This window comes from Cnephaeus nilssonii (genome assembly GCF_951640355.1).
Source record: "Cnephaeus nilssonii genome assembly, chromosome: 20".
Lineage (NCBI taxonomy): Eukaryota > Metazoa > Chordata > Mammalia > Chiroptera > Vespertilionidae > Cnephaeus > Cnephaeus nilssonii.
In genome coordinates, this window is record NC_137091.1 from 48,358,831 (window position 1) to 48,379,886 (window position 21,056).

Consider the following 21,056-nt stretch of genomic DNA (forward strand, 5'->3'; position numbering starts at 1 on the left):
GAGGCAGCTGGTCGATGTTTCTCATCGATGTGTCTCATCGATGTTTCTAGCTCTCTGTCCCTCTCCCTTCCTCTCTGTAAAAAATCAATAAAATATATATATTTTAAAAAGTGTCTGGGCACCACTATAGGTGGCAGGTTCGATTCTCGGTCAAGGACACCTACCTCTGTTACAGGTTAGCTCCTGTCGGTGTGCATGTGGTAGGCAACCAATAGATATGTCTCTCCCATCTCACATCAATATTTCTCTCTCACTCTCTCCTTGCCTCCCTTCCACTCTCTAGAGCAGGCGTCCTCAAACTACGGCCCGCAGGCCTCATGTGGATGTTTTTGCCATTTTGTTTTTTTACTTCAAAATAAGATGTGCAGTGTGCATAGGAATTTGTTCATAGTTTTTTTTTTTTTTTTTAAACTATAGTCCAGCCCTCCAACGGTCTGAGGGACAGTGAACTGGTCCCCTGTTTATAAAGTTTGAGGACCCCTGCTCTAGAGAAATCAATGAGAAAATATCCTTGGGTGAGGATTAATAGCAACAACCAAAAAGTTTTATTTCTGGGACTTTCCAAATTGAAATGTTAGAATAGAATATGGGATTCTACACTTGTTATTCCTCTTTACTGAATTAATTGGGGTGACATTAGTTAGTAAAATTATATAGGTTTTAGGTATATAATATTGTGTTCACTACTTACCTGATTTCATCACTGTCATTTTATAATTCTGTCTTCTTCAGTCCAAAGCTGCCTGGGACTGTGTCCTATGTTTTCACCTTTTTCAAATTTGTGCTTTTATTTTCAGAAGTGTTGACCCATCATGCTCCAATGTACTCCCTTGGTAAGTGTTATAGAATTATTAGGCACCCATATTTAGGAAAACGTTTGGTCCTTCAGTTTAAGTTTACCTCAAACAAAAAAGTAATTTTTGCTCTGACCGGTTTGGCTCAGTGGCTAGAGCGTCGGCCTGTGGACTGAAAGGTCCCAGGTTCGATTCCGATCAAGGGCATGTACCTTGGTTGCGGGCACACCCCCAGGAGGGAGCGTGCAGGAGACAGCTGATCTTTGTTTCTCTCTCATCGATGTTTCTAACGCTTTATCTCTCTCCCTTCCTCTCTGTAAAAAATCAATAAAATACATTTAAAAACAAAATAAAAAAATCCTCATCCTCTGATGAGGAGAAAAGAATGACTCTACGAAGTTTTTTAGGAAAACTAACTCCACTTGAATCGCTTTCACATGCTTCTTCTACTGAAATTGTCACTGTATCGGATAAAGAAAAAAATTTTAATGAACATTCTCTCAAACAAATTTTACTAAAAGAAACACATTGTTGCCTTGGCTGGTTTCACTCAGTGGATAGAGCATCGGCCTGCGGACTGAAGGATCCCGGGTTCGATTCTGGTCAAAGGCACATGCCTGGGTTGTGGGCTTGATCCCCAATAGGGGACGTACAGGAGGCAGCTGATCAATGATTCTCTCGCATCACTTATGTTTTTCTCTCTCCCTCTCCCTTCCTCTCTGAAACCAAAAAATATATATTATAAAAAAACAACACATTTTCTACAAACCCAACTGCTGTAAAGTGATGGTTTTCTTTGATCTCTTTTGCAAAAAATAAAATAAAAAATTGAGTAATTGATCCAGTTTGATTATGTTCATCATAACATCCTTTCTGCCCTTCACAGTCCTATTAATATTCCCAGTCTTTCATGAGGTGTACACTCTCAAAATCACACCTTCCATATCTTACCAGTAGCACTTTCTGGAATGATTCTTTTATGGTTGGCTTTAGAAATAAGTCTTGGGAATCCTCAGGAGACATAATTGAAAGATACCAAATGAATTATCCCACACTACACAAAGGTGAATATACTTTAAATTCTAATGTACAAAATTAATACTGATTATAGGACTTCAGCAACATGGCAGAAATAGGAAGCAACAAAACTTTGCTCCTCAATGGAGAAGTGAACTTCGTGACAGTTACTGACCCAACAGCATTTTATGAAGCGTAATTAAACCACAGCAGTCCAAGGAAAGTAAGACAAGAATCAATTCAAAGAAGAAAGATAAGATGCTTATATTTGCCTCCAATAAATGCAAATTCTCCCTGACATACCATGGAAATATTGTGAGAAAACTCCTAGTTTGAAGATGGTATCTTCAAAGCAAATTCATAAAGCCTGGCATGGTGGCTGTTTCTTCACCCAAATCTAAACAAAGACCACAAAGCATATAAATAAGAAAACATGGCATATAAATAAGCCAGGAAAATATAATAAATCTCCCCAAATTTGCTTTAAAATACTGGTAATAGAGATCTGGGAGGACCAAGATAGCGGCATAGGTAAACGTAGATATTTGATGCCTCCCACAACCACATCAAAAGTACAACCAAAAGACATAACAATCATTCAGAACCACCTGAAAGCTGGCTGAGTGGGAGTCCTAAAACTAGAGAAGCAAGCACACTGAGACTGGTAGGAGCGCCGGAGGCGCAGAACGGGATGGTCTGACACCCACCCATGCTGTTTTTTATTGGGAGGGAGACTGTCCCTGCCGAGGCTGCCGGTGAAGAGCAAGCCGGTCCCAGCCCCACCCCAGGGTCTCAGAGCTGGGAAGAAAAGTCCCCTAATTTGGGGCTGTAAAAACCAGCAGGGATTGAGGCTGCTGGGAACCCAGGTGTCCCCTTTAAGGGCCAGTGCACAAACTTACTTGGAATCCACCCCTATATGAGAAAATATGGGGAACTGAAGTGTCTGGCATTGGGGCAGGAATTTGGGGGCCGCTTTCTCCCAGATAGGTGTGCTCACAAGGATCATTATTCCTGTGCTGGGGCCTACCCTATTACAGGGCTGACTGGCAGCCATGTCCGAATCCCCATCAACCTGGTTCAAATTGTTTTCTCCACCTGGGTGATCCCCTGAGACCCTGCCCCATACAATATGCAACCCCTCCCAAGCTGTTTGCACTAGCTCTTCCTGCACAGCTCGCCCACCATAGTCGCAGCTGGTCCTCACAGCCAACTGGCCTGGCGGCCAATTCCTCCCAGTGATACCAACAGCAATCAAGGCTCAACTACCAGACTGTGCACACAGCCCACACAGGGGCATACCTAGGAGTGCCCAGCCCAGGTGACTGGGGAGGCTGAGCCACTAGGCAGGCCCTACAGGACACCTACTATATTAGGCCACTCTACCAACTCCAGGAGACATAGCAGCTTTATCTAATACATAGAAACTAAAACAGGGAAGCAGCCAAAATGTGGGAGACAAACATGTCACAAATGAAACAAATGGAAGAAAAACTACTGGGTAAGGTTATAAGGTTACTCCAGGATCTTCATGAGAGCTTCAAGGGAATTAGTGGGACTTTCAAAGATCTTACTGAGAATGTCAAAAACATCAAAAAGGACCAGTCAGAAATTAAGCATACACTAACTTAAATAAAGAATAATTTATAGGGATTCAACAGTGGAGGGTTCTGAGAATCAAATCAATGATTTGAAATATGGGGAAGGAAAAAAAATCCAATCAGAAGAACAAAAAGAAAAAATAATCCAAAAATATTAAGATAGTTTAAGAAGCCTCTGGGACAACTTCAACCACCTGCTGTATTCCCTCTGCCCTCCCTCCTTGTATTTTATTAAAAGTCAACTTAAAAACGACACCAATATTAAATAATAGAGATATATTAGTTACCTACCAAGAATTCAAAATATATTGTTATAATTTTACAATGTCTTAAGTTACACTGATGGTAACCACAATATAGAAAACACACACACAAAAAAAGATTGCAAAAAAAGAAATCAGATCATGTTGTTATCCCCTCCGCCCCCAAACCTCAGAAACACAATGGAACAAAATAAGAGGAAAGGTAAGACCAAAAAAGCTTCAAAATGTAGAGAAAATAATTCTGAAATGGTTGTAGTAGTCCATCCAGTTCAGTAATTATTTTAAGTGTAAACAGCTGAAACTTCCACAAGGAAGAAAAACGTCTCAATTGATTCAAGGGTATGGCTGGCCATACTAATACCAGACAAATACACAGTATGGTTTAAAATGTCACAACAGCCTGGCCAGTGTGGGTCAGTGACTGAGCTCTGACCTGTGAACCAGGGGGTCAATGGATTGATTCCCAGTTGGGAGCACATGCCTGTGTTGTAGGCTTGATGTTTTTCTCTCTCATTGATATTTCTAACTCTCTACCCTTCTCCTTTCCTCTCTAACGCCAATCCTATATAATAAAAGAGTAATATGCAAATTGACCACACCTCTACTACACCTCAAGCCACGCCCACCAGCCAATCAGGAGAAAATATGCAAATAAACCCAACCAAGATGCTGCAGCCACAGAGAGCAGGATGGAGACTTGGGTTTCCCTGGCAATGGAGGAAGCTAAGCTTTCCGCCAGCCCTTGCTGGCCTAGGCTTCCACTCAAGGCTACAAAGTTTCAATGATAGAAGATAAATAAATCCAAACAGAAATGGTGGCAGCCACGGAGCTGGAGAGAGCAGGAGGCTAGGGTTGCCCCCGGCGATGGAGAAAGCCAAGCTTCTGAAGCCGTGGCCTGCCTTGGCCTCCGCTCCAGGCAAAAAAAGTTTCAATTAGCCAAAACTGGTTTGGCTCAGTGGATAGAGCGTCGGCCTGCGGACTGAAAGGTCCCAGGTTCGATTCCGGTCAAGGGCATGTACCTTGGTTGCGGGCACATCCCCAGTAGGGGGTGTGCAAGAGGCAGCTGATCGATGTTTCTCTATCATCGATGTTTCTAACTCTCTATCCCTCTCTCTTCCTCTCTGTAAAAAATCAATAAAATATATTTTTAAAAAAAGTTTCAATTATAGGAGACACATAAATCCCAACAGAAATGGCTGCTGTCACAGAACAAGCAGGAGGCTTTGCTCCACTCCAGGCTACAAAGTTTCAATTGTAGAATATAAATAAATCCCAGATACCAGGGCCTCTGCTTGGGTGACCAGGGGGCATGGCGGCCTGCAAACCACCACAGGCCCCTCACCCAGGCTGCCCCACACCCCAAGGGAACTCCCACTCTGATCCGGGACACCCTTCAGGGCAAACCAGCTGGCCCTGACCTATGCACCAGGCCTCTATCCTATCTAATAAAAGAGTGATATGCAGATTGACCATCACTCCAACACATAAGATGGCTGCGCCCATGTGGTCAAAGATCCTGCCCCCATGTGGACACAAGATGGCCAGCAGGGGAGGGCAGTTGGGAGGGACCAGGCCTACAAGGGAGGGCAGTTGTGGGCGATCAGGCCAGCAGGGGAGGGCAATTGGGAGGGGCAAGACCTGCAAGGGAGGGCAGTTGGGGGCAATCAAGCCTGCAGGGGAGGGCAGTTAGGGGTGACCAGGCCAGCAGAGGAGGGAAGTTGGGGAGGACCAGGCCTGCAGGGGAGGGCAGTTAGGGGTGACTAGGCCTGCAGGGGAGGGCAGTTAGGGGCAAACAGGCTGGCAGGGGAGCAGTTAGGCATCAATCAGGCTGGCAGGGGAGTGGTTAGGGGGTGATCAGGCTGGCAGGCAGAAGCGGTTAGGGGCAATCAGAAAGGCAGGCAGGCGAGCAGTTGGGAGCCAGCAGTCCTGGATTGTGAGAGGGATGTCCGACTGCCCGTTTAGGCCCGATCCTGGCGGGATCGGGCCTAAACGGGTAGTCGGACATCCCTCTAGGGGTCCCAGATTGGAGAGGGTGCAGGCTGGGCTGAGGGACCCCCCCCCCACGTGCACGAATTTCGTGCACCGAGCCTCTAGTAAAAACATTATTTTTTAAAGAACTGTTATATCACAAAAAGGATATTATATGATAAAAGTGTGAATTCAACAGGAAGCTATAACCATTATAAACATGGATGCGCAATCTCAGGGCTCCCAAATGCAGGAAGAACACACAAAAGAACAGGGATGAGCAAAGAAGAGAGACAGATGCCACAAATAGAGCCATCATGGCCCTTAGAAGAGGAGTCACGGCACTGGGCACACACTTGCATCCCCTAAGAGCAAAAAGTTAGAAGCAATAGCCCTGCCTGAGTGGTCACTGCAGGTGAAACCAGAGATAGGAGCAGAAATGGTACCCAGATGTGTGGCAGCTCTGGTCTAGCAGCCAGCAATACCAAGCAGAAAACAAAAGTACTGACATGGAACCCCTCCCCTCACAATCCTAGAGCTCCCAGAGGACCCTGCACATGCTGCAGCAGGGGAAGTGTGTGGAATAACAGTGTACACTCTTAGCCACTCTGAGGACCAGTGGAGCAAAAATATTTCTCCCTGACTGGCAGGTGCACACAGTGGCTAAATCCAGTGACGGTGTAGAGATAAAGAGGTGTTAACAGCTGAGGTCTGCCAGCTGCCATCACTGGGAAAAAACAAGACCATAAATGCAGAACCAACCTCTCCCTGACACAACCCATGACAAGAGAACCCAATAGAGTCGCTGGGACACCTCAGGGAGAACAGCACTAATGGCAGCACCTAGTGGCAGGAGGCAGCACTGGGATCTTGCGGGGCGACAACATTCCCCCATGAAGATGCTACCATTAGACACGGGTGACCTGGAAACAGTGGGCATTCCCACCCCCCTAGGGAATACTGGGCGTTTTCCACAGCCAAGGCAACAGCACCCAACAGAAGTCTCAGCAGTGCAAGCAAGGGAAAATAAAACATGTCCCTCAGTGCTACCTATTGGAAAACAAGAGATCTCTACATTCAGCCTGCTCAATACTGAAGTGTCAAATACTTGTTTTTAGTCCCCACCCGAGGATCTGCTTATTGATTTTAGGAAAAGAGAGAGAAACATTGATGTGAGAAAAAACAATGACCAGTTGTCTCTCTTAGATGCCCCAACCAGGGATCACACCCAAAACCTACATATATGCCTTGACCAGGAATCAAAGCAGCAACTTTTCAGTGTATGAGATGGTGCTCCAACCAGTTCAGCCACCTGATCAGGGTTCAAATATTTTTTTTAAAGAGCATTATTTCATATCCACAAATGCCCAAACAGAGAAATGACCCATTAACCCTTTGCACTCGCTTGCTTTTTTCTTGATTCCTGCTACCGATGCTAACCGTGTCGAGTCACACTTGACATCCGAGTGCAAAAGGTTAAAGACCATAGAATAATGATGGTAACGAAATAGCTCAGGAAGAAAATGGAAAAACTGCAGCAAATAAACTTGACATAAAAATATGTGATTTAGCCTGACCATTGTGGCTCATTGGTTGACCTCACAGGAGGTCAGGGTTTGATTACCTGTCAGGGCACATGCCCGGGTTGCGGGCTCGATCCCCAGTAGGGGACATGCAGGAGGCAGCCAATCGATGATTCTCCCTCATCATTAATGTTTCTTTCTCCCTCTCCCTTCCTCTCTGAAATCAATAAAAATATATTTAAAAATATTATCAAGTCAGCTCTGACCCATGTGCTCAATGGTTAGAGAGTTGGCCCGAGAGTCTTGGGTTCAATTCTCCATCAAGAGCACAATGCCTGAGTTGCAGGTTCTTGATCCCCAGACTGGTGCAAGAGGCAACCAATTAATGTGTCTCTCTCACATTGAGGTTTCTCTCTCTCCTCTCCTCCCTCCTTTCTTTTATTCTATCTAAAAATCAATGGAAAAATATCCTCAGGGTGAGAATTAACCACACACACACACACACACACACACACACACACACACACACATTACAAGGGCAGTTTGGCAGAAATAAAAACACCAAAAACTAGAACACTGTTTATGCCTGGTGACCCCCAAAGCTGATGGCAGCCATGCACCCACTCTCTGAAGAGTGTAGGGTTGCTATTAATCACATGGCATCTTACGAGCTGCACATCAGTGATGCTCATTTATCTATGGCCTGTTATTACATTGAAGGCCTTGGAGAACCTTGTTTTGCTGCATTATTTGAAGACCAAGCTGAGGTGAAGAGGGAACATGGAAAGCAATTCTTGAGATACCTAAGAGGATGTGGGAGTAATATCTGCCTTCCGATGATTAAGAGGCCTGAGATAGATAACTGGGGAAATGAACTGGCACACAAGATCTAGAGTCTGCCCTGGAATTGGAGAACAAGTAAGCAAGCTCCTGCCAAACCTGAAGACCATAGCTTCTGCCAACAATGAATATGATGTCTTATACTTCATGGGAAAGTGCCTGGATGAACTGAAGAGTCACACAAAGTACCTGCAACACTAGCTAGTATATCATACGGAGTCAGAAAATCAGGCCCAGGAGGAGGAAGCCCCATTGAAAAAGCCTGCTGAGCCGAAACCGGTTTGGCTCAGTGGATAGAGCGTTGGCCCGAGGACTAAAGGGTCCCAGGTTCGATTCCGGTCAAGGGCATGTACCTTAGTTGCGGGCATATCCCTAGTAGGAGTTGTGCAGGAGGCAGCTGATCGATGCTTCTCTCTCATCGATGTTTCTGACTCTCTATCCCTCTCCTTTCCTCTTTAAAAAACCAATAAAATATATTTTAAAAAAAAAAAGCCTGCTGAAGTGTTAGGTAAACAGAACAACTGAAGGCAGCAAACCAAGTCGTCCCATTGTAGTAGATCTCAAAATCAGCTACTTAAGAATCTTAATCTCCATTTGACAGAAGACTGCCTTCCTTCACTGGTGTGTGTACAAATAAATCTGTTTTTGCATTAAAAAACAAAACTAGAATTCATTTGGAAGCAAGAAAAGGGATCCAGGAGAGGCCAAACGTTCTTCAAATAGAACGTTAGAGGCTTCACCTTTTTAGACTGAAAAGCTTATTAACACAGATGCTTAAAGCACTGGCACATAGGAAACTGCCTGAAATAAACCCAAACTGCATCAAACATAAAGACTTCTCGGTCTCAAAGAACCTAATCCACAGGGTAATAACGTAACCTCCAAAAAATGGATGTGATAAAAATGATCTAAAGAATCTCTCACTGTCAGACATTTCTGTTGATTTCCTATTGTAAAATTGATAATGGCATGAAACACCCCGCGTCAATGATGTCTGTTGTCAACTTTCTTTTCCATTCCCAATGGTGAAGGTTTTGAGGCCACTGATTCACTCGCTTAGCTTCAAATGTATTATCAACACAGAAATATTCTTGCTTATTGGTCTCTTCACCGGAACTTACCAAATATTTGTGCATATTATGTGACTTTTATGCGCATGTTCTTTTAAAAAATATATATTTTTAAAATTGATTTTGAGAGAGAGAGAGAAACATCAATGAGAGAGAAACATCATCCTGCACGCCCCCTACCGGGAACCAAGCCCAGACCCAAGCATGTGACCTCTTGGTTCCTGGGTCGATGCTCCACTGCGGAGCAACACCAGCTGAGCTATCGGCATGTTCCTTTATCCTGGTTGATTAAAAAAACAGATGTCACTGGATCATGGTGAGATGGAATTTAAGTAAAGATGGGAGGGACTGAGGGAAGGCCCAGGTTGAGCGTGAACAAACAAATGTCAGACGGGACAATTCCGTCAGAGAATATCAGCAAGTCAAAGGGCATTTCAGGAAGGACAGACACAACCAACTGAGAACATGACTTTACCTGAGAAACAGCCACAGCTGAACCCTTTCTTCCTCCTCCTCTTCTGGGCTTCTGCCTCAGGCAACAAGAGTGCTCAGCAGTGAATATGGTAAGATGAAAGAATGCGGTTTATCAACATACCCCCTTTCCTGCGCCACAACCAGACACAGGATCGATCTCACCACGTGGAAAAGACGGTGTCTGCTCCTTACCGCCACGGGAGGGACTCGGGGGCAGTAAACAGCAGTCAGAGGCAGTGAGTTTCCCACCCTTTTCTTCACATCTTGCTCGCGCGCGCACCCCCCCCCCCCCCCCCGCCGGTAGGAACCTTTGCAGAGCTGACACTCCCCTTCAGGTGTCAGGCGACACCACGGGGAAAGCTGAGAAGCCGAGACACTGGGCTGGAGGAGGACCCCGGGGCTGGGGCAGAGAGGGGTCTCAGGCCAGCGGTGGGGTCGTCCGAATCCTAGGACCCAGGGGAGGACGCGGCGATTAGGGGAGAAGACGCTCCAAGGCCTGGAGGGAGCGGACCCACCTCGCGGAGCCTTCAATGGCCCCGGGGGGGGGGGGGGCAAGGTCGCTAAAGGACAAAAAGGGAAACGCTTGGAAAGACGGTTACACAGAGACCGACCGCTGAGGGCAGGGAGCAGCCTAGGAGCCATTTTAAACCCCAAGGGGAAGAGCCCGGCCTCTGAGGAGGACGCCTACCTGGACGCCGAGGGCGGGGCCGCCTGCGGGAAGCGGACGGTTCTGAGACGCAGAACGAGAAAGACCAACTCACGCTCCGCAGTGCGACCTTCGCCGTCTCTCCCAGCCTCCGAGCTCCTACAAGATGGCGGTGGAGGGGAAGGGACGTCCCCGGGGCCGGGCTCGCGCGAGGGGCGGGGCTTCGGAGAGGCCGCGCTTGCGCAGCTACCACTTGCAGGTGAAAAAAAAAAAAGTGTGAAGGGGCGTGGCCTGCGTGGAGTTCAGTTAGGGGCCTAGAGAGGAGCCACGCAGGCGCAAGCCCGGGAGCCAGCCAAAGGAAACCCCGCGCAGAGGCGGGACCTCTCCTCAGTCAGGCTTCCGCTGGGTTTGCAGCAAAAGAAAAAACCCCCACCCGGCGGGGGCGTGGCCTGAGGGGAGCTTTAGGGCAGGGCCAAGAGGCTGGGCATGCGCAGTAGCCGCAACGAACGCAACCTGAACCTCCGTGGGAAGCCGGCTGGGAAGGGTCTGAGCTTCCCAAGTTTCTTTTTCGGGTAAAGAAATGCTCCTGGGAGGAGCGGCTGTCGCCCTGTCCTCGGCCGCCGCCCGCTAGGGTCCGTTCGCGCCGGTCCTGTCGGCCACGTCCCGCGCGGTGGCGGGCGCCTCGTGGGCCTCCACGTCCCTGCTCTGTCCGTTATTCCCACACAGATGGCGGCCGCGCTGACGTTGTAGATAGTACAGCCTCCCAAGGAGAGACGCGAGGCCAGGAAGGGCTTCTCCTGTTCTGGTAACTGCAACCACCGGTGGCCGCCGCGTACATCGCCAGGAATATCGTCTGTCTGTCTGTCTCCAGCATGAGCGCCTCTGCCGACGTGCTGGCCAGGTCCAGCATGGAGTTAAGTTACCCGTCATCCCGGAAGGCGAGAGCAGGGCCTTCCGGCGGAGGCAAACCGCTGACGGTGCGCCACGGGACCCAGGAGGACGTTGACCGGGAAGCCGCCATGGACACGTCCCTCCTGAGGGATCCACATCACTATCTAGAACTAGTGCAGAAACCGGAATGCGTCATCCTGATAGGCTTTTATATTTACTTTTATTGATTTCAGGGCGGGAGGAATAGAAACAGTGAAGAGAGAGAATCGTTGGTTAGCTGCCTCCCGCAAGCCCCACACTGGGGATCCTGGGGCTCTGGCAGCAACCTGGGCACGTGCCCTGACCAGAAATCTAACCATGACCTCCTGGTTCACAGGTCCACACTCAAACCACGGAGCCATGCCAGCCGGGCCATCTTGCTGGGTTTTGGTTTCTTTGGCATGCGTCTTGGCTGTGTGCCCATTGCCAATGCAGGAAATTTTGGTGTTAATTACTGCCTTTGCCACGAGTCCCATTATGACCATTCTAGTAAGATCCAGGAGGCCTGTGCCCCTCAATTCTGAGGCTCCCTACTGAGTTCACTAATGAGGAAGTAGTGGTTGTTGGCTATTTTTTTAATATTTTTATTGATTTCAGAGAGGGAGGAATAGAAACAGTGATGAGCGAGAATCACTCATTAGCTGCCTCCTGCAAGCCCCACACTGGGGATCCTGGGAGGACTTGAGTCTTTGGCTCTTTAGGTCCTTGAGTATGCTCAGAAAATGTACTTTTTTACATGTTAATGTGAAGTGAATTGAATCTAATGAACACTTTCAAGCATTAATCTAATAAAAAAAAGCCACTAATAATTGAGCCATTCATCAGAGGGTAATCATCTGCTTGGAAACCTACCTTGGTACCCATTGTGACTTCTAAGGGGTGTATGGGGGGGGGGGGAAAGCCACTATTAGACAATGTCGGCTGGAAGGCTTCAGGGTGAGGTGTTGTCAGGGACCAGCCTGACAGGTTGAACCGGGCTGAGTAGGGAGGTGGGAATTGAGAAAAGAGACAGGACAACGGGGTCGGGAGGAGTCTGCAGGTAGTCATCCACCAACTGCACCTAGCTTTATTGACTATATAATGCCTTTTATACACAAATACTGAATAGGAGGTCAACAAAGAGGAATGTACTCTCTGTTCTTCTTAATCTCTAAGAGAAGTCAGGAGGCCAAGTTCTCGGTAAATATTTACAGACTTTTGATAAGCTATGAAAGGCCTCTCTTATCTACTCATCTGCTGACAATAGGAATGTACCATCAAAACAAGTTAGATCAAAACAAGTCAGGGGACACTGTGTGGGAAGGGACTAATTCTTGTCGGTCCCTTCGGGTGCAAGGACTCTGTCAGCTTACACCTGGTCTCCAACAAGGTGTCTTTTTTTTAAAATAAATCTTTATTGTTCAGATTATTACAATTGTTTCTCCTTTTTCCCCCCATATCTCCCCATCACCCGGTTCCCTCCCCCCCCCCCCCCGTTGTCCTTATCCATAGGTGTATGATTTTTGTCCAGTCTCTTCCCATACCCCCCACACAGACACCCATTTCCCCTGAGAATTATCAATCCACTCCCATTCTATGCCTCTGATTCTATTATGTTCACCAGTTTATTCTGTTCCTCAGATTTTGAATTCACTTGATTTTTAGAATCACTTGTTGATAGATATGTATTTGTTGTTCATAATTTTTATCTTTACTTTTTTCTTCTTTTTCCTCTTTTTAAAGAATACCTTTCAGCATTTCATATAATACTGGTTTGGTGGTGATGAACTCCTTTAGCTTTTTCTTATCTGTGAAGCTCTTTATCTGCCCTTCAATTCTGAATGATAACTTTGCTGGGTAGAGTAGTCTTGGTTGTAGGTTCTTGCTATTCATCACTTTGAATATTTCTTGCCATTCCCCTCTGGCCTGCATAGTTTCTGTTGAGAACTCAGCTGACAGTCGTATGGGTGCTCCCTTGTAGGTAACTAACTGTTTCTCTCTTGCTGCTTGTAAGATTCTCTCTTTGTCTTTTGCCCTTGGCATTTTAATTATGATGTGTCTTGGTGTGGTGCTCTTTGCACTTCCTGAACCTGTAAGTCTATTTCTTTCACCAGGTGGGGGAAGTTTTCTGTCATTAATTCTTCAAATAGGTTTTCAGTATCTTGCTCTCTCTCTTCTGGCACCCCAAAAATTCCGATATTGGTACGCTTAAAGCCATCCCGGAGGCTCCTTATGCTATCCTCACACTTTTGGATTCTTCTTTCTTTCCGCCTCTCTGGTTGGGTGTTTTTTTCTTCCTCATATTCCAGATCTTTGGTTTGACTCTTCGGGTGCTGTGGTCTACTCTGTATATTCTTTATTTCAGACAGTGTATGCGTAATTTCTGACTGGTCCTTTTCCATTTTTTTGGTATTCTCATTTAGGTCCTTGAAGGTCTCTTCAAGTTTCTCAGCGGTTTTTAGAAGATTCTTGAGTAACCTTATAAATATGGTTCTGAACACTGAGTCGTCCATTAGTTTGCTTTCATCTATCTCTCCTACTTGTGACATACTTCGATGTCTCCACATTTTGGCTGCCTCCTTGTGTTGATGGAGTGGCTTTGTGTGGTCAGTGACCTATAGGGGCCGGTAGCTCAGCTTCCCCAATCACCCTAGGTGGTCACTCTTGGTACTCCCCTTTGTGGGCTGAGTGGAAAGTCTTGGTGTAGTTAAAAGCCCTGATTGCTGTTGGTACACTGGGAGGAATTGACCTCCGGTCCAATTGGTTGTGAGGACCTGCTGTGTCTATAACGGAAGAATTGCTGTGCTGGAGACACAGTAGGGCTTTGGTGCTCACTGAGTCTGCCTCTTGAATGTGTCCCTTATGAGAGTGGTTGAAATCTGGTGTCGTCCACACCTACAGAAAAGTCACTCTCACTCTCCGACCGATGGCCGAGAGTCCCGTAGGCGTCTGGGTCCCCCTCGTGTCCCCAGAAACTGGAGTTCAGAGTGGTAGGGATTGTTGGTATCACTGGTGGGAATTGATCTCCAAGCCAGTTGGCTGTGAGGATCAGCAGTGTCTCCGCTGGGAGAGCTTCTGTGCTCAGCTTGGATGGGGCGGAGTCTCAGGGTGGTGCAGACAAGCTTTGGTTTCCCGTCTGCTCCGCCCTAAGAGGGGCGGTTTCTCCGTGCCCAAATTAATGGCTGCGTGCCTCTGAGAGAAGGCAGCTTTCGAGCCTCTCCCGCTGCCTAACAGACCAGTTTCTCCCCAGCTGGGGCTGGATTTCAATGCAGACCGGAGGTTTTGTTTTTCTCCCAAACGAGAAATCCAGCCACTGGGAGGGCTGTGCTCAACTTGGATGGGGTGGAGTCTCAGAATGGCGCAGACAAACTTGGTTTCCATCTGCGCCGCCCTAAGAGGGCCGGTTTCTCCGTGCCCCAATCAATGGCTGCACGCCTCTGAGAGAAGGCAGCTTTCGAGCCTCGCCCGCTGCCAAACAGACCAGTTTCTCCCCGACCACAGCTAGATTTCAGTGCAGTCGGGAGGTTTTGTTTTTCTCCCAAACGAGAAAGCTAACCATGCAGCGTCTGCTGCCCTCCCTCTCCGCGCGCTGCGAGCAAGCCAGCCGTGTATTCAGCCGCCAGCCCTTTCCGCGCTCACGGATCTCCGCACCTCCACAGCTCCTGAGGCTCAGCGTCCCCCTCTGTTTTTCTCTAGTTGTAGGTTTTCCGCTCTGCCAGCTTTCTGGTAGTTCTGGACAGTGTGCGCTCTGTTTTCCAGTTGTAGTTTCAAAATTGTTGTGGTAGGCAACAGTTAGGTGTTTACCTTATGCCGCCATCTTGGTTTCTCCTGGGAGTGCATTTTTAAATTATAATTTTTTTTTTAACTTTAGTAATCCCTATAACCCAGTTAATGGACATGGACATTAATGTAGAATGTCTCCTGTTAGTTTCCCTTATATTTGGAAAGCAGTACAATTTAAAAATCAACAATATTTAAAACAGTTATAAGAAAAATAACTATTGTGAGTTTACATAGTCCCATCACATTTTATTTTGATTATTTTCCAATATTTTCATGAATACACGTATTCATTTGCATTTTATAAATCTTTTTTTACTATTTTTTATTGATTTCAGAGAGGAAGGGAGAGAGCTAGATAGAAACATCAATGAGAATCACTGATTGGCTGCCTCCTGCATGCCCCCTACTGAGGGGGATCAAGCCCACAACCTGGACATATGCCCTTGGTGAGATTCAAACCTGGGACCCTTTAGTCTGCAGGCCGACGCTCTATCCTGAGGCAAACCAGCTAGGGCGAATTTTATAAATCTTTATTTACTTTAAAGATATGACCTCTTTAGAAACCTCTAATTTACAGTAGGTCAGGAACAGAGTATTATGTTTAGCCTAGATAAGTATAATCAACCTCTGGGCCTCTACCACCTAACCCCCTGCCGGTGGGACCACCTTCTGCAGCCCACACCCTCCCGTTGGCTGACCAACCTCCTGTGGCCCCTCTCCCCTGGCTGGCCAGCCCTCCCCGCATAGTCCTCAATCCCCAGCCAGGTCAAGGGTCCCCACCTGTGCACAAATTCGTGCACCAGGCCAGAGCAGGAGTCAGAAGCTCGGGTCCCGTCCTAGCCAGTTTGGCTCAGTGGATAGAGCGTTGGCCTGCGGACTGAAGAGTCCCGGGTTCAATTCTGGTCAGGGGCACATGCCTGGGTTGCGGGCTCCATCCCCAGTAGGGGGTGTGCAGGAGGCAGACAATCCATGATCCTCTCTCATCCTTGATGTTTCTCTCTCTCCCTCTCCAAAATCAGTAAGAAATATATTTAAAAAAAAAAAAAAAAGAAGCTCGGCGCCCAATCCAAGGATCTTCCACGTTCACCCAGGGTCGGAACCAAGATGAAAGATGAAACAGAGGGCCAGAGAACCTGGATACGAAGATACAGGCTTTATTGGAGGAAATGACCCTGCCGGCTGCCTTCCAGAGGGGAAAAGAGAGGGTGTGCCGGGGTGAAAGCGCCTTTTGAGGGGAGGAAAGGAGGGGACGGGGCTTAGGGCACTCAGCACACGCTGATTGGTGGTTTCATGTAAGGCACATGATTAGGCACCTAGGGACTTAGGAATCAGGGGCTTAGGGTATTTGGCAGGTGCTGATTGGTGGTGCAATGTATAGTCCATATAAGGTGCCTGGTTAGGTGCTCAGGAATGTTCGGGCTGCAGGTGGAGTTTAGGTCATTCTCAGTCCATCAATTGGGGGAAGGGAGGATCTATCAATTCCATTCCAGTCAAGGTCACATACCTGGGTTGTGGGCTCAATCCCCAGTGTGGGGAGTGCAGCAGGAAACATTATCATTGATGTTTCTATCTCTCCCTCTCCCTTCTTCTCTGAAGTCAATAAAAAAAGGACATGAAAACAAAAAACAAACCAACAAAGAAACAACCATGTTCAAATCATAATATAATGTACTTAAGTCAATTATATCTAAATGCCATTTCAATTTCATTATATGTTCCTTCTGAGAACAATCACAAAGTTTATTTTTATTTACTTACTTATTTAATGTATTTTATTAATTTTTACAGAGAGAAAGGGAGAGGGATAGAGAGTTAGAAACATCAATGAGAATGGGAAGATATGTACACATACAATACCTTAATAAAAAAAAGAAGAAATAAAAAAGAAACATCGATGAGAGAGAAACATCAATCAGCTGCCTCTTGCACACCCCCCTACTGGGGATGTGCCCACAACCAAGGTACATGCCCTTGAGCAGAATGGAACCTAGGACCCTTGAGTCCGCAGGTCGACGCTCTATCCACTGAGCCAAACGAGTTAGGGCCACAAAGTTTTTTTGTGTTTTTTTTTTTAAATGGTAATATTTTTTTACCTGCTTTGGTTTTCTATTTCTGAGCAATTGTTTTTAAAATATATATATTTTATTGATTTTTTTACAGAGAGGAAGGGAGAGGGATAAAGTCAGAAACATCAATGGGAGAGAAACATCGATCAGCTGCCTCTTGCACACCTCCCACTGGGGATGTGCCCACAACTAAAGTACATGCCCTTGAGCAGAATCAAACCTGGGACCCTTCAGTCCGCAGGCCGACGCTCTATCCACTGAGCCTAACTGGTTAGGGCTCTCTTTTCCTTTGTTGCTCCCACTTCTGCTCACTTGGACCCCTCTCCTTATTAGCTCCCCTTCATCTCTCTGGGTCTCCCCGCTCTTCTCCCTTCTTCCCCACTTTCCTCCTCCTCCTTATACTTTCCCAAGTTACCCTCTCATTCGTATTGTCACTGTCTACTCCCTGCTGCATCCCCTATGGGGCCCCCTCACTGACCCTGTCTCCCTCCCACATGTCTCTCATTCCCTTTCCTAACCCCTCCAGCCTGGTTCCCTGTCCCCTCGTAGTCACCGCTCCCATAAAGCCCCTCGCTGCGGGCAGGTGACCTGTTCTGGGGACACCATATTCTTTCCCAGTAAGTCCCACCCCATGAAGACTGCTCTTCCTGGGAATCTAGGCTCATTATTTTTGGGGAAAGGAGGAATTTGAACTATTTGAAGCAAACGGATAACACACCAGAGGCAAGTTCTGAAATGCTCCCTTCTGGGCCCTTATTAAATGGGTGAGTGGCAGAAGGGTCTGCAGATCCCCATGTTGGGGAACCATCGGGACTCTAAGGGCCTGGAGCAGAGATGTGGGGAAAGGCACGCAAAGGGTTGGACTCCACTCTAGTCGTCTCCGGAGACTTTAAACCTCGTGGGGTGGGAGGGCTGTCCTGGAAGGACTTGCAGCAAAAAGCCCTCCACACAGCAGGCGGTGTGTGAAGGCCCGAAAGCAGAGACATCACAGGGAGTTTCCTCCAACCGACCCTCCATCTGGGCGGGGAAGCAGGCTGGGTGTGGGGCACCCCCCATGGATGTGGACTCACCGCTGTGGGAGGCACAGCAGGGAGTGTTTCAACGCCTGCAGTGACCATCAGGATTTCCTCGTGCAAATGAACTGCTTTAAACCAGAACCGGGAGACCCAGGTGACTGCTACTCCTCGCTAGCTGCTTCCTGGTCTCCAAGAATCTGTGCTGCCTTGTGTCTTTGCTATTTTTCTCCTAAACACTAAGGGACACAAGTTTTGCAACCAGGTAAGCAGCGGACAATCGCAACTTGACCCAGGCTAATGATGCATAGGAACTCCATCTTGCTACCATAATCTCTATTCTGTAAAAAATAAATCTGCTGTTTGACATTTTAACCCTGCTATTTTGGCTTCTGTAAGTATTTGCTTGCTTAAATTGGGAAAATAAGTTCAACTATCTGACTTTGTGGGACACTCTAACTACTCCCATACCAGGTATCTGTTAGTTGTCTGGAATGTACTGTGCTCAAGTTTACAAGCTGCCTGCAAAAATAACTTACATAGAGCTCTTCATACTCTGCAGAAGGTCCAGAAAAACCCTTATTTGGGAGACAAAGGGCTGGAAAGATATAAAATGGGTGGGGTTCCTCTATGTATTTGCTCAGATTTGAGAGGTTACTCCTCTGAGACCACTAGCATAATTAGTGCTCCAAAATTTAGCTCACTGATTAAGGCCACACTGTCTACATTCATAGGGCTTCTCTCCAGTATGAACCCTCTGTGTACAGTAAGGGACGAGGACCTGTTGAAAGCTTTGCCATATTTTCAACATTTAAACGGCTTCTCTCCAGTATGAACTCTCTGATGATAAGTAAGGATTGAGGACCTTTTGAAGGCTTTGCCACATTCACTACATTTATAAGGCTTCTCTCCAGTATGAAGTTTCTGATGTCGATTAAGGTGTGAGGAGACGCTGAAGGCTTTGCCACATTCTCTACATTTATAAGGCTTCTCTCCAGTATGAAGTTTCTGATGTCGATTAAAGTGTGAGGAGATGCTGAAGGCTTTGCCACATTCACCACATTTATAGGGCTTCTCTCCAGTATGCATCCTCTGATGATCAGTAAGGGATGAGGATCTGGGAAAGGCTTTGCCACACTGTCTACATTCATAAGGCTTCTCTCCAGTATGAACCCTTTGATGTACAGTAAGGATTGAGGACCTGTTGAAGGCTTTGCCACATTCTCTACATTTATAAGGCTTCTCTCCACTATGAAGTTTCTGATGTCGATTAAGGAGTGAGGGGCCACTGAAGGCTTTGACACATTCACTACATTTATAAGGCTTCTCTCCAGTATGCACTCTCTTATGATGAGCAAAGCCTGATGCACCACTGAAGGCTTTGCCACATTCTCTGCATTTATAGGGCTTCTCTCCAGTATGCACTCTCTGATGATCAGCAAAGTTTGATGCCTGACTGAAGGCTTTGCCACATTCTCTACATTCATAAGGCTTCTCTCCAGTATGAACCCTTTGATGTACAGTAAGGTTTGAGGACCTGTTGAAGGCTTTGCCACATTCTCTACATTTATAAGGCTTCTCTCCAGTATGAAGTTTCTGATGTCGATTAAGGTGTGAGGAGACGCTGAAGGCTTGGCCACATTCACTACATTTATAAGGCTTCTCTCCAGTATGCACTCTCTTATGATGAGCAAAGCCTGATGCACCACTGAAGGCTTTGCCACATTCTCCGCATTTATAGGGCTTCTCTCCAGTATGAAGTTTCTGATGTTGATTAAGGTGTGAGGAGTCACTGAAGGCTTTGCCACATTCACTACATTTATAAGGCTTCTCTCCAGTATGCACTCTCTTATGATAAGCAAAGCCTGATGCACCACTGAAGGCTTTGCCACATTCTCCGCATTTATAGGGCTTCTCTCCAGTATGCACTCTCTGATGATAAGCAAACTTTGATGCATTACTGAAGGCTTTGCCACATTCTCTACATTTATAGGGATTCTCTCCAGTATGCACTCTCTGATGATAAGCTAAGTGTGATGCTGTAGTGTAGGCTTTGCCACATTCCCCACATTTATAGGGCTTCTCTCCAGTATGCACTCTCTGATGAATAGTAAGTGCTGATGCGATACTGAAGGCTTTGCCACATTCTGCACATTTATAAGGCTTCTCTCCAGTATGCACTCTCTGATGATAAGCAAACTTAGATGCATTACTGAAGTCTTTGCCACATTCTCCGCATTTATAGGGCTTCTCTCCAGTATGCACTCTCTGATGAATAGTAAGAGCTGATGCCGTAGTGTAGGCTTTGCCACATTCTCCACATTTATATGGCTTCTCTCCAGTATGTACTCTCTGATGAATATTAAGTGCTGATGCCATACTGAAGGCTTTGACACATCTTTTACATTTATAAGGCTTCTCGCCAGTATGAACTCTCTGATGTTGATTAAGGATTGAGGACGTCCTGAAGGCTTTGCCACACTCTCCACATTTATAAGGCTTCTCTCCAGTATGAATTCTCTCATGTTCACGAATATTTGAAAGGAAATTAAATGTTTTACCACATTCTTTACATTTATATTTTTCGCCAGTTCGGATTTTTTTAAATTTATTTAGATTGAGTATTTGACTGAAGAGTCTCACACACGGATTAAATTTGTAAACTTTCTCTCTGTTATGAATATTATCTCGTTCGGTATGATTTGAAGATTGTTTCAAAGGTTTGTCACATTTTCTTCGTTTGTTTGTTTTTGCCACAGAATGAATAAACTGAAGTATACTTTGATTTGACATTTGGTCAAAGACTTTTCCACCCTTATAATGGTTCTCTGGAAGTTGAATTTTCTGAAGTATATTAGAATTTGATTCTTGGTTAAAATTTTTCCAGTGCTCCTTGCATTGGTAACTTCTGTTTTCATTGCATGTATTCTGGTAATCATGGAAGATGGAAAGGCCTTTAGTGACAGCTATAAATTCATTAAACATGTAATCTTTCAAATAACTATTCTGTGACAACTATGAAAACATGATGGTATATAAAAACAACAACAACACTCCTTCCACGCTGGTGTGACTCAGGGATTGAGTAACAA

At 46.3% G+C, this 21,056-nt stretch overlaps 1 protein-coding gene across 3 annotated transcripts in view; it reads right to left on the minus strand.

The window, feature by feature from the left end:
• Positions 1 to 21,056, minus strand: part of LOC307116464 (uncharacterized protein) — a 204,750-nt gene that overhangs the window by 73,632 nt on the left and 110,062 nt on the right. For all 3 annotated transcript variants that reach the window (XM_079800482.1, XM_079800481.1, XM_079800480.1), the window contains exon 4: positions 12,873 to 20,892. In XM_079800482.1, the coding sequence (XP_079656608.1) occupies positions 18,769 to 20,892 (2,124 nt within the window). In that variant the 3' untranslated portion in view covers positions 12,873 to 18,768. The remainder of the gene's footprint in view (positions 1 to 12,872; positions 20,893 to 21,056) is intronic.